The sequence below is a fragment of the Sarcophilus harrisii genome, chromosome 5 (assembly GCF_902635505.1).
Source record: "Sarcophilus harrisii chromosome 5, mSarHar1.11, whole genome shotgun sequence".
NCBI lineage: Eukaryota > Metazoa > Chordata > Mammalia > Dasyuromorphia > Dasyuridae > Sarcophilus > Sarcophilus harrisii.
The window spans coordinates 254,569,118-254,583,869 of NC_045430.1; the positions used below are offsets into that span (position 1 = coordinate 254,569,118).

At 41.6% G+C, this 14,752-nt stretch overlaps 1 protein-coding gene across 7 annotated transcripts in view; it reads right to left on the reverse strand.

Moving 5' to 3' along the window:
• Positions 1-14,752, reverse strand: part of TBC1D5 (TBC1 domain family member 5) — a 571,191-nt gene that overhangs the window by 43,586 nt on the left and 512,853 nt on the right. For all 7 annotated transcript variants that reach the window (XM_031940325.1, XM_031940321.1, XM_031940324.1 and 4 more), the window contains one exon: positions 8,447-8,610. In XM_031940325.1, coding sequence (XP_031796185.1) covers positions 8,447-8,610 — 164 coding nt within the window. The remainder of the gene's footprint in view (positions 1-8,446; positions 8,611-14,752) is intronic.

Genomic DNA, 14,752 nt, shown 5'->3' on the forward strand with positions numbered 1-14,752 from the left:
GACCGTTCTTGAGCTGGGAGGGCTCAGTTACAGCTCACTCTCCCTCCTGCCATCGCGCTTGTGTCTTCCTCTACCCCATCAGAGGTTCCAAGGTCAGGCTTATACCCCCGAAGCTGGAGCAGCCCCTCCATTCCCTGCTTGTCCTGGGGAGGTCTGGACATAACAGTGACTACAATTAGTCTTCCTCTAACAGTAGGAGACTCTGGACACAGTGCACAAGTTGGGGTAGGGAGCTCCTTTTCATGTGCTCTGCTCTGAGTGAGATTCACTGCAAAACTTAGAATCATAGTGGCACAAACGGCCAACGTGTAACTGTGGTCCAGGTCGCTGCTGATCCTGCGACCGTCTGTGTAGTCTTACATTTATACACGCACGCACACACACACACACACACACACACACACACACTCTCTCACACACACACATACACACGCACACACACACACACATTGATATACACACACTATGCTACATGCCAAGACCTATGCTAAGTCTTTATAGACATTCTTTCATTTGATCCTCACAGCGACCCTAGAAAGGAAGTCAATTATTATCCTCCTGTTTTACAGATATGGAAGTTGAGGCAGGCACAGGTAAAGTGACCTGCCCAGAGTCACCCAGGTGACTGAGTGGCTGAGAACACATTGTGGGCCCAGTGCTCTAGCCACCGAGCCACCTGGCTTAACGGCCCCTAAGAGATAAAGTACCTCACCCAAGGCTATATAGCCATTGAATGGCACTAGCAGGGCATCCATTCAGGTCCCCCGATTCCTTGGGCCAGTGTTTTCCACTACTCTGTACTAGTCCCCTTCACTATCATTAAAGGAATATTCAAATCTAGCATGAACATAAAAAATAATTACAATGAATTACTGAGGAAACAAAATTAGTTGGGAGGAGAGGCTCTCACTCTAAAGGAAACTAGCTAGGTCTAAGAAAGACAGTTAACAATTCATAACCGTTTGCTTATTTCCCCAGTGGGAATTAAAGAGAAAAGCTGTCTTGGTTATCAGCCTTTGCATTTCAAAGTACTGACTTTTCTTTTTCCTGGCATAATTACAAGAGTAGTGAGATTCAGATGCATTTTTATTTATTGACAATTATGTGGCAATATCTACAAATTCTTTAAAATATTACCCTGGCCCAAAGGAAGGGCTCTCCTGGCCCACCTTTCACGTACCTATTTATGTTCTGTACCCAAAAGAATTGAGGGCACACATTCGACAATCAACTGAACTCACTCCTTTCACTAAATCCTGAATCAGTCCGATAAGATTAACAACAAAAGGACTTAGTCTTAATGGAGAAAGACTAGGGAGCCTTATAGTCTGAGGCCGGGCAGCAATTAAAAAAAAAACCCAAAACACTAGAAGCACATTTACTCTGGGCACTAAGCAGACGTATTAATATCCTTATTGCCCATCGGGGAAGCATTCCATTTTTCATTTTACCTGAACTTGTATTTAAGAGAGCCATATATTTCAACGTTATTATATGGTTGGTACTTTGCTGATTACGTTTTTATTTTTCTCAAGTGCTCATTTAAAAAGTATTGTTCTTGATATTTTATGTAATATTTGTGTGTCTCATAAATGAACGGGTATCTGCACATTAAGCATGGCGCAAACCAAATCCACAACATTGGCAAAATCCGTATTTGGGGACATTCGCATCTAAAGGAAGAGGACGGCGGGTTCCCCTCTGGGCTCTCTTGCTGCCGCCGACCTTCTACGTGGGGAGGGGTCCGGAAACCAGTCCCACTTCCCTGGCTCAGGGAGCCCAAGAGGGCGGCTGGGAGAACGCTCCCGCGGCCTGTGAAGCAGAGCTGCCTTTGTCGACGCCATCAGCTCTCCAGCCTGTCCCCAGCGGAAGGCTCAGCTTCCTTGGAGCCTCCTTCCCGTGACCTTTGCCAGTCTTTCTAATACTCTGACCCCTGACTCTCCAGCTCCAGTGCTCAAGAGTCTTTGTAACGCTACCAGGTAAAGTACGGAGCCCTTAACGATCTGCTTCTTTTAGCCACAGAGTCTGACCGCCAGTTCCTCCTCTTAGCTTTCCCTCCGTGGTCCTCATTCCTGGAATGAACTTTCCTACTGCGACTTTGGCTCAGAAACCTTTCCCTTCCCTCCGGGAGGCCCTCCTCCATCCCAAGTCATCTCCCACCTTTCCCCTGGGTCTTCATACAGGTTTTCCTTTGAACCGACTGTAAGGTTTTGGTGATGGATTTTGTGCAGGTTTCATCTCCTGGCTAAGGAGCATAAATGACTTCATCTTTGTATCTAGGGGGTCTGGCACGAGCGGGCCCCGCACTTAGGCACGCGCCACTTACTGAATTGCATTGCTTTTGTTTCTAACTGGCAGGAGCGCGTTCCCGATTCCTTTCTTTGGGCCTTGTTTCAGAGAAGGAGAAAGTTGAGGCCCAAGTGCTCTGGAGACTGCAGTGAGGGAAGCGGGGAACTCAGGCTTTTGGAGACAAGGCAGCCTCTGATTAGACCATGCGAGAAGATGAGATCCTTTAGTTCAGGCCCCCAAAGGGAAGGGAATGACAAAACCACCAGTCGCAGCAGCGAAGAAGCCTTGGGAAACACTTGGGACCGACGAGGATCAGGCAGGATGGCCTGGTTTCTAAGCACCCGCCATGGAAGGCAGATCTCCCTTGTGGCCTAGCTTTTTCACCTTGATGTTTTTCAATTCAGCCACTTATTTCCTCTATTGGAGCTCAACAGGTTTTCTGTTCTGGTGGCTGAACCCATTCTCCATTTCATTATGGGAATCATGTTTTATTGAATCATATAACATTAATTAATTATTTATTTTGTCATACAGTGATTTATTATTTATTTGTTTGTTTGTTTATATTTTCTAGCTCATGGCCTATACTGTCCAGATTAACCGTGGCTTTAATCAGTGACTGCCTTTTCATTTCTGGGTGCTGTTTCTTGGTTTGAATTGCAATAAATATTTCACCTCTCTGAAATTTTATATTCAATTTAAAAAATGGAATGGCATTTGAAAACATTTGCTTGATATTTTCCATCCTGTTTATTTAAAAAACAAAACAAACAAACAAAAAAACAACCCAACAACCTAAATCTTTGAAAATGTGTAAGGAATTAATCATATGAATATAGAACTACTTGTACTTTTTCGATAAAAAGAGATTACATATAACTGTGAATAGTTCATTAATAAAGGATATCTAATAGAAGTGAAAGAATAAAATTAGATACTGCACATGTAGACATGCAGTTTGTTTACTTGACAAATAACAGAGTCTATTAAATTAAAATAAAATAAAGCTGACAAAATGAAGGTAGAAGTCAAAAACATGAGTAAAATGCATATAAATAAAGTATGAGGCTATTAAATTCTGAGGTTCATAAGAGGCATAATAAATAATATTCAAAGAAGACAGTGGGAGAAATCATTTTAATGATAATGGGGTAAAATTATGAAAAAAAAGTTGAGTTATATAACTTTCTACAGATAATATAAGAACGATTAGGGCAGTTTCTGAAAAGAAACCTCTCATCGGAAAAAGAAAAACCCTGTGATTTGTAATTCAAAAATCTTTTCATCTCTGGAGCAAATAAATCGTGCTTCTTCACTTACAAATTTACCATCAACAATAATCATCACATCATATTTAAAATAATTTTAGTAATAGCTATGCATATTTTTTCCCTACCAGTAATAGTTGGGAATAAAAGGCTCAACATTAGCCTACTAGATTATTAAATAAAAGATCCCTGCTTGTCACTGTAACCACCAACCCACAAAGGGCAGCTGAGGAAGGGCGCGCTGGCTAGAAGCATGGGCGCAGGTGGCCGGGGGTTTGCTGGCGACCTGGGTCTGAGCCAGGAGCTGGGTTAGAAGTACATGGAGCTTCAGCTGAAAATCTTTGTGAAGCAGACACGTCTCAGACTCAGAAGGTTGATTCTTAGAACATTCCTGCTGCTAGTGAAGGCTATAAACAGAACTGGCCAGGGGCAAAAGGCTTCTCGACTCACACTCTCCATGTTCTCCAAAGATCAATGATTCATTGAACAAAAATGTTTTTATCTAGTGTGTGTAGGGCCCCGTGCTGGGGGGAGATAACACAGCTCAGACCATAATACGCACAGTCTACACTCTCATGAAGCATGTCATTCCGAGAGGGAGATAAGACGCAAAATTACCCTAATGCACAATGTTCCATGATAAATGCATTAGACAAGAATAAAGTGAAAAATTACATGTGTACAAGGAGATAACTCTTATTGACAGGCAAATGAGGGAAGATTTTATGGAAGAATCAGCACTGAAGCTGGGCCTGACCAACCATTGCCTTCCAGGGCTGCAGTTTCCCCATCCACGAAGGGAATGTGTGAACTGAAGGCCCTCCAAGGACTCAGATGTTCTGTGGTTATGCAGTAGGTAAAGAGCACTACAGAACAAGCTCTAGGCGCCTGATGTCCTCAAGACGTGGTGTAACGGGATAAGGTTCTTGGTGATCTCATCCCCCAAATCTACCTTTCCTGTTCCCTCCACTCTCACGTCGCCAACTGCCTCTCAGCTATGGATGTCCAACAGACATCTTAAATGCATTATGTCCAAAACAGACTCATTATCTGTATTAAACACTTTCTGCATGCAAGACACCGTGCTACCCTCTGGGAACATACATATAAAAGTGAGACAGTTCTTTCCTCTTCAAAGACTTCACCTTTTCTAATGATTCTCAGGGTCAATCAGTCAGTTTCATATTATCTGAAAGAAGGAAGTCGCCTTGGACTAAAGAAAAAACTTTCACAAACAATGCTAATATTGTCCCCTATTTAATTTAGATGAGATATAACTTTTTAGTTCCAGATTAGAGAACAAAAAGTGAATTTGAATAGAGTAAATTATGTACTCTTAAATTTGTTTATGCCCAAGTTGATAGAGGTGATCTGGAGTGATGGAGAGAGGGTTAGACTTGTAGTTAGGAAGACCTGGATTTGAATTCTCCCTCAGACAAATATTCTCTCTGTGACTCTTAACCTCCCTGTTCCTTCCTTTCCTCAGCTGGGAAGAAAACGAGTTGGACTTCCAATGTCCATTGCAGGTTTGGTTCTGTGAGCCAAATTACAATGTGGGCTCTGGTGTTGGGTGGTTTGGTCAGGAGGCAGAAGGCAGGGACAACTAGTTTATAAGGGGAAAAAGAAGTCTGGGAGGAAGTCACCGAGTGGGGAAAAGGAATAGAACAGGGAGGCTGGAAAACATGATAATTCTTATAAGTGAACACTTTGCAGAATTTGGCTTATTTTTTATAATCTGTGGTGGGGCCACACAAGACAGAGCTCCACCATGACCTGTGTGGCTTCTCAAAGATGCACCCTATGGGAAATTATAGTCAAGGCGAGGAAATGTAGGGCACTAATGACATACTCTTTTAAGCTGGCTAACTTATCTATTTCTAATGGCTTCCAATTACTTTTAAAAAATCCACATCATTCTGTGCATTGTCCAATAAAACCTGATATACAATTTAGTACTTAGTACATTTTTTTGAGATTATTATGAAAAGGAAGATCAAGGGGGCATGAGAAGCACAAGACACAACTTTTTATCGAGGTCATTATTCATCACAAATATCTTTTTATTTTTATAAAACTATTTTTTTAAAATTTAAAGCCAAGAGGCTCATTTACTGTTATAAGTTCTTACAGACCTATTTTCATTAAAAATAAGTTTACTAAAAGAAAGATGGATAGAAAAAGATATTCATAAAAGATATTTTATTTACTATTTTATTATTTACTAAAGCTAAATTAAAATATAATGGCAAACTAAAAAAGCTTTAAAATCATGCCTTCTTTGAGGATCATGTTTCTTTGAAATGACTAATTGTAACAATGTAAGTACGAGGAAATGGGAGGAAACAATACTTCTAAAAGGACAGATAGTGGACCTTCCTGAGATCACCAAATGATCTGGCAGGCAGTTCTGCTATCTCCCAGGTGAATCTGGCATCAAAGTCTAAAAAGGCCAAATTTCAAACATCTGAACTGAATTTGGCCTTGGATCAAAATCCATATTGAAAGAAGCCAGAAAAACTGCTGAAAACTAGATTCTTATTTAATATCTATTCATTAAAACTAAATATATGGCAGGCACTCAAGTGACAGCAACATGCATTTTAATTCCATTTGACAGTGTTATTGATTAAAGAATGGCCCAATGCAAGAAGATATTTGCAAACTGAAAAATTCTATATTTAAAGCTGTTAAAAGTATTAACATTCAGTTCAGTTTAGTGGGCCAATACTGAGTTCCATTATAATCAGTACTTTCCAAATAATTTGCATTTCTGGGAATCTAAAAGTGATTAATAAGGAAAAAAATAACAGATAACCAGTAACTAGAAGGCTGACCTGACCAGTAAACAGAACAGACAAGCATTTATATGTTGGGACATAGAGCAATCTGGAAAATAATAGCCAAGAGTTAAGATTTATACAGTGCTTATGATATACATGGCGTAGAACTAAGTGATTCCCAATTATTTATCTCCATTTTGCAGGCGAGTAAACAGAGGCAAAATGAGGGGAAGTGATTTCCCCAGATTACAGAGCTAGTAAGTGTCTGAGGTCACATTTGAACTCGGGTTTTCCTGGCTCTGTTCACTGCGTGCCCTAGCTCAAAACCTTACCTCAAGAGTCTGAATCTCTAATTCTCAGGAATTCATTCCTTTGGATCAATGAGAGTCTTTTTACACTTCTGTCCCCTTCAGGCCCGTCAGATAAAGCTCTGTTAGCCTTCTCCATTTCCAGTCTTGGGGGCTTTGCCCTGGCTCTCTCCCAAGCCTGGGAGCTGCTCTTTTGCCACCTCTCCCTCTTCACATTTCTTCAAGACTCAGATCCAGCACTCCTTTCCACGGGGCTCTGATTCCCCCAGCTGCTAAGCTACTCTGGGTTTACCTGTCACAGTGTGTGACCTGACTAGAAGTAAGCTCCTTGAGGGCAGGATCCGTGTCCCTCTTGTCTATGTATCTTCAGCACATCTCCCTTTCTACTTTGGTAATTTACTTAAACAAAAATCTGCCTTTTGAGATGCCAAATTCATTATTCATTTAACATTTCCTTTCATTTTATCTATTTGCTTCTTAGTAAAGATATTTTTAGAAATGTGGCAGCATTCATACAGTATGACTAAATGTGATGACAACACTAAAAGATATTTATTAGACTGATGAATGGTCAACTAAAATTCTAGAAAACAAAATCCTAGATTTAATTTCTTCTATACTGAACAGCAAAGAAAGTAAAAGATCAGCTACAGAGAAATCTTTCTGATAAAAAAAAAAGAAAAGAATCAGAATCAGTTAGAATCTAGGTTTAAATTGTAAGAGATTTGAAAGGAGGCTTATGTGAATAGGAAAAGAAAAAAAGACAACAAATTTATTTATTCTTCAATTAGGTTTTTGTCCATTCCAGAGGAAAGCTTATTATTATTTTTTTAATAAGAAATTCAGGGGCAGCTCGGTGGTGCAGTGGATAGAGCACCAGCCCTGAAGTCAGAAGGACCTGAGTTCAAATCTGGCTTCAGAAACAACCCTTCCTAGCTGTGAGACCCTGGGCAAGTCACTTAACCCCAATTGCCTTAGCAAAAAAATAAAATAAAATAAGAAGTTCAGAGAAGCACAGCTTTTGGAAGCGGCTCAGGAAATGTGCTTCCCAGTTTCTTTTCTTTAGGTACGGTATCCTCTTAATTTTTCAACATTTCCCACAATTAAACTTCAGCAGCACTAAAATCTATGTTTGCAAAGGGAAATGTTTTAAAAACCTGACAGAAGTCCCCTACTTCTTATTCACTCCTTCAGCATCTTCATATTTTTATTGGTTCAAGATTTACTTTCTCTTGTGCATCAGTTGAAAGGGCAGATGTCCATTTCATGGGGAAGCACAGAACACACAAAGGAGCCAACTCAAAGGCTTTCTTGTGAAGTCAGCTTATAGTTCCAAACGCAAAGGTGGCTGTTTACTTTCCTCAGACACATCCTTTGGAGCAGCATGCTCCAAGGATCTGCAAATACACCATAACAAAAGCAGGAGAGTTTTTATACTGTTTTAATCAAATGGCCGTTTTCTATTTTTAAGAAATGTCTGCATTTATCCCATCATGCGGCTGACTGATAAGGCCGTTGGCTCCGCTATGGCAATATTTGGCCCCCAGAGTCTGGAAAAACTCAGTCTCTTATTAAAAGGAATCTGTCCTGCACAAAAGACTGGGTTCTTTCAGTAGTTACCAAGAAATACACCCTTCTGCAAAGCTACTGTTTGTGAAGCTGTTCAGTCTGGGCTGAGATACTTTTCTAAGTTCTGTGCCATATACTCAGGGACAGGAAAGAAGGCTTAATTGATGAAATTACGTGATATACTCCTTGGCTACCCATGGCAAAGCACTCGGGCTGCTGGCCAGATACTTACAGATTCTTTTCTGCCCATGGTTTTGCTGTGGGAGCGGGAACGGGAGATGGTGCTGAAGAAAGAGTCCTTCTTGGTAGCAGATAAGGGTGGGGAACCTGTGAACTCCCTTCCCCCGGGCAAGCTGTCAATGCTGGGAGATGAACTGATGTTCTTAGTACTGTGTCCTGAAAGAAAAGGTAAAGAAGCAGTGATGGATCACTAGAAATTCTGATGGACTGACTGACTGATGATAGACTTAAGGTGTCAAGGACTCATGAGACAACTCACTGACATTAATAGTATTGACATATGGAAAGGGTATGAAATATTAAAATGTATGCGTTGCTAGGCAATAGTTTTAAAACTACTTTCCAATAATGAAATACTGGAACAATATTTTATTTAATAAAATAGTTATTTCCAAATTTCAATGAAAAAACGCTTCTGAATATGTATATATGCAAATCTATAGACAGAGGTATATATAGGTATATACACATATACATACATACAACACACATATACAGATCTACATAGTTTTCTGCATATGGTTCTTTTTTTGTCCCAATTCCCATCAACCCTCCAACACTAGTGAGTACTTCAGCCTCTTTAAATTTGCAGAAGAGACTTGATTGAATGACGGTGTGAAATGATCCTGAATAATGAAAATCAAGGCATGTTAAGTTGCACAGAGTGACGGGTGGAAATTTTAGGTCTTTCAAGTAAAGATTTCAAGAAAACTTCCTTTACCTTCTGCTCATTACAAAGTATGAAAGCTCTCTCCCTCAGCACTTCTGCCTTTCGGCCCCACGATGGCCTTCCTTCCTTAGCCTTTCCTCTCACCACCATCTTTAGCCCTAGAGTCGGTCTAAGGGTAGGAAAGACAGGCAACTGTCTGCCATGTGACAAATTAGACAGACAGACCGACAGAGATGAACAGAGAAACACTGATCCTGGGAGGCAAAGGCTATGACATCATCTTTACAGTTAAGGAAAGGAGGTATACAGTGACCAAGGGATTTGCCCAGGTTCCCACGGCTGGGAAATGGCTGACCCTTGCTCAGTGACGTTTTACATTTTATAAAAATACTTCTCCTATCATCAGAAGATTTAATCCAGAGGATCCTCATTCTGGGATGTTCGGCCACACGCCTGATGGGGCTGACTTTAGACTCTAGCACAGGGGCCGCGAGGAGGGGATCCCGGGGGCTGCCCAGGTACATGGCTCAGCAGGGAGGAAGCCTGGTTGGTTGGAGGCTCCCAGGAAGAGTGCTGGGATGGAAGTACCAAGGAGGGAACCAAGGGGAGAACCAAGAGGGGCAGGAAGAGTTCCCTGAGGCAGCACGCCGATAACAACCCTCAGACCATACATGGGGAGCTGGAAGGTAATCTCAGCTCTAGAAGGCGGCAGGGCAGGACCAGGAAAGGCCCTGAGAAGGGAGGATTCGAACTGAGCTGAGCAAGATGTAGAGGGGAGAAGAGAAGGTATTCCAGGCACAGGGAAAAGCCAGTAAAACGGCCAGAGTTGGCAAATGGAGAGTTCTCTCTAATCTGGATGTGAAGAAGAACATGGAACCAAGGGAACCGGAGGACAGAAAGCATGGAGGGGAATAAAGAGTAAGAATGCTGGAAAAGTGGGATTGAGCCAGACTGTAAAACCTCCCAAGAGAAAAAGAACTCTTGGTTGTAAGTCCTGAAAAGAGCCACTGGAGGTGACTTGGTAGGGATGACATTGTTTAGTTGAGGATGGACCAGAAGGGGAACATGCTTGAAGCAGGGAGACTAATCAATCGGGCGGCTGTTTTGATAATCAAATGGCAATGTGAAGAGAATCTGAACAAGGGCGACCACCGAGTAAGCACAGAAGAGGGATGGATGTCAGAGAGGTAGAGAGCCAGGGTACCCTCCATCATGAGAAGGGGCTTTGAGAACAGGGCAGGGCTGGAGGAGAAAGAATGAGCTCGGTTTCAGATAGGCTGAATTTGACATCCAGGTGGGGACACCCTTCTTTCTCTCTCTCCCGCCCCGTGTGATACACACGCAGAGATAAATATTATCTATCCATATATCTCCATATATATCTCCATCCATCCATCTATCCATCCCTCTCTGTCTGTCTTTCTTTCAGAATCTGCAGTAGAACAATGGTAAGAAGAGAGGAAGCTAGAGAAGAAAAGAGATGCAGAATGGGAGGTTTTGCCTTCATCTTCAGCAGAAACAGCCTTATGGGGTCACCAGATAGCCAAGCCACAGGATACTAAATAAAGTAAGGGCAGAGACTGTTTCCCAGCCCGGGCATGGTGCCGGGCACAGAGCCTAGGTTTAATCACTGTAGAAATATAAATGGTAGGAAGATACTGGGGAGGGAACTCTCCTGCCCCATGTGAGGTGCAGGGAGCCCCAAGTTTGCTGGAGAAAGAGGCCAGGCGGCCCTTAGGGTTTTTCCTATTTCCTTGGCCATCAGCACCCTCTAGGAGAGCACCAGCAGCGCACATCTCCTTGGGGAACCTTCTTGTTGACTCTCAGCTGTTTGAGGCCAGGGACTCCCCCTTGCTTGGGGCCTTGTAGCCTCAGCACCTGGCAAAGGATCTGGCCCCGAACAGGAGCATCTAACTTCCTGGCTCTGGAGATGTGCATACAACTTTGGGGCTATTTGCCACTTATCTAAGCAGCTCTGGTTTGGATTCCTCTCTTTAACCAGATTTTCTTTGTGGCATTAAGAATGTTTTTGTGAGATTCTCTGTACCCTGGAGTAGCAGGGCCAAGAGAGCGAAAAACAATCCTTCAGGTGCAGCTGGGAGAACTTCGGGCCCAATCACAGTCCTCCTGTTTCCTTTTACAGCATCCCATGTCTTCCTTTTAGAAGCCTGGGGTACTTGGCTGTCTCGGAAGGGAAGGAGTCGCCCCTCACCACCTGCAAAGGCAGGGAAGCTGGGCCCACGACTCCTGCTCCTCCAGCTTTACACACTCACCACTTAGCCTCTACTTGGAAGGCCTTCTCACATCCTCTCTGCTTTGTCATTTTCTTCCCAAAGGACTTCATTGTTGGTGTTTCTTTTCCAAAAAAACACAGCCAGGTGATAAAAGAGTTCAGATCTTTTATTGTGTCCTTCAATATAGCCCGGTTAGCTCAGAGGCCTATCTCTCTGCTTGGTTCTAAGAGCTCCGTCCGAATGTCTCCAAATCCAAAGGTTTGTCCTTCCGACTCCAGACAGCACCAAGGTAGAAGATACAATGAATCTCTCTTGCCTCAAAGATAGGGCTTGTGGGCTTTCTTGCAGAATGTTCCTCTCCGACTCCTGGGAATGCTCCCAAGAAAAACTCTCTTGAGTGGCTTACTGGAGCTGTATTTATGCTACTTCTCCGAGAGTGGGATTGTGGGATATCTCCCAGCATGCTCTCTGGCCCTAAGGGAGGTGTGAATTCAGATATCTCTTTCTAAACCCTGAATTCTACCAAACGTGTGAACTCCACTGAGTACTTAGATACTTATGAGCTCTCTAAAGGTGTGAACACAAGCATCGTTTCTATCAGTTGTACTTAGTATCTTGTTCCAAGTCCTGGCCCCAAATATCTCCTTCTAAGATCAAATCAATTATACTGAACCCTGCCAAATTAGATAATTATTGTCTCTATCAATTCCAATGGCTTAACAGTTTGTAAAGATTCCAACACTTCATTAAGTCACAGACTCTCCAAAAACTCTCCTGCCCTAACCTCCCTGCCCTAACCTCTGCTGGCTCCTCCCACCCTGCCCTAATCTCTGTGAATTAACATGTCACAAACAGTGGGCTCCTTAAAATGCCTTGTTTGCTGCTTCTGGGCTGCCCCTCTCCACTATGAGGGGTTGTGGTCTCTACTTGAGTCATTAGCTCATCCCTAGAGCACCTGATACTGGAGGCACGATGGCCATGATAAAGAAGAAAAACTGTGGTTTGAAACTCCATATGGGGTTTCCTAATAGAACAAATTGTGATTTTTTTTAAATCAGTAAGTATGATTTTTATTCTTATTTCATATACACATAAACTCTGGAAAAATGTCTTGGACAAAAAGGAGTCATGAGAGGAAAGAATATAAGAAGCCCTGAGTTAGGGGACTTGTGAGTTTTGATGGTCTCCTCTATTCAAAGAGACTATCCATCTTAAACATGTTGAGCAAATCAAGGATCTAGAAACTGAATGAGCTCAATGTTAAAGGAAATAATAGACAAATCAGAACTGTTCAAGCTGTAAAAGACATTACAGATTGATCGTCTGGGTCCCCAATCCCCCAGAATGAAGGGCAGAGCCAGGCCCCCCAACTCTGTGTCCTGACACATCTTAAGGGTCTTCCGTTATTCTTGGAGCTCTGAAAAACTGAGTTCTTTGTTTCACTCTAAACAACTGGGTTAGTCAGGATAAGGGTTTAAAATGTACTAGTAGAGCTTCTACTAAAGAAGTAAGTGATTTCTCACAGCAGAGATGGCTCTGATAATCATAGAAGACAACAATCATAACCTCTTCTTCACTGTGCTATCAGGAATGCTTGTGATACCTCTCCCCTATTAGGTTCTGAGCTCCTTGGGGCAAGGACCGGTTCTGTCTTTCTTTGGATTCCCCTCTTTTGTTTTCCCTAAAGGTGGCTGGGGGAATATAGTTAGGAGAGAAAATTGTGTTCATTCTAGTTTTTCAAAAGCAGCTTTAACATTGTGATGACCGTGTTAGCACCCTGGATACTTTAGAACCAACCAGAGTCAGGATCAGCAAAAGTCCTTGATCTTTATTCTTTGTGGATGTGAATGGAGTGGCAATATGAAGTGAGAGAGATGGGGACAGGAATCCAGCCAGGAGTGACTCTGGCTCATCTCACTCCACCCTCTCAATTCTCCACCCAATCTCTCTATACAACAGATCAAGCCTGCACAGAGAGTAGGGGAGGCCATTCCTTCTCCAAGCATATACTAACAGAGTATTGTCCACTTGGTAATTAGCCTTAAGAGCTCGGACCTCAGTGCATCTGCTCAATTTCAGCCCATTACATAACATAATTTGAAAATTTGAGTCTTAGAGGTTAACTGTGTATATTTTATTAGGAATTTTCATTCTGTTACTGTTGATTACTGTCTTACTTCCATTCATCCCTCCTTGGGTCCTAAACCTTACTATCCGAGTAAAAAAAGCCGATATAAGACAACATCATGGCATTTTTACTTTAAAGTATAAACTTTAGCCTGGAGAGATTTGCATGAACTGATTGATGCTAAGCCAAGTGAGAAGAACCAGGAGAACATTGTACACAACAACAAGATTATGTGATGATCAATTCTGAAAGACATGGCTTTTTTCAAAAGTGAGGTGATTCAGACCAGTTCCAACGATCTTGTGATGGAGGAGAGCCATCTGCACCCAGAGAGAGGACTGTGGGAACTGAGTGTGGATCACAACATAGTGTTTTCACCTTTTTGTTGTTTTCTTGCTTTTTTTTTTTTTTTCCTTTTTGATATGATTTTTCTTCTGCAGCATGATAATTGTAGAAATACGTATAGAAGAATCACACATGTTTAACATGGGTTAGATTACTTGTTATCTAGAAGAGGGGATAGGAGGAAGGGAGAGAGAACAATTTGGAACACGAGGATTTGCAAGGGTGAATGTTGGAAACTATCTTTGCATATATTGTGAAAATAAAAAAAAACTACTATTATTTTTTAAAAGGGAAAAAAGTAAAAAGAATAAAGTATAAACTTTAGAACATATTGCATTTCTTTCACTGATGTCATCTTTTTTTTTTTTTTTAATCAAAGACTCATTCCTGGAACATTTTAAAAATTGCTTTCTAAACTCTGAACTGAATTAGAATGTGGTTTGGACTTCAAAATGACTAATACCAGTAATATCAAACAAAAGAGAAGTACGTGTTTTGCCTTTTTTTAGTTTCCTCATGCATTCAGAAACCAATGTATCTTTGTCCTTTTTTTATTTAGTATCTTAACAGCTATTTCTGAAAAAGACCTTTTCAGTCTTCCCAAATACATTTTCAAAATCTCTCCATCCTTATGTAAGGCTGAGAAATGTGTCATTAAGTATACCCCGTTACCAGAGCTATCTAATAATAGTAGCTAGCATTTATATAGTGTTTTAAAGTTTGCAAAGAACTTCATATATGTTGTTTGATTCTAACAATATACAGATAGATGTTACTATTGATAGGTATTATCATCACCCCCATTTTACAGATGGAGAAACTTTATTAAGAGATTAAGTGACTTGTTTAGTGTCACACAACTAGTAAATGTCAGAGGAAGAATCTGAAGAGATCTTCCTGACTCAGAGTCCAGCACTCTAT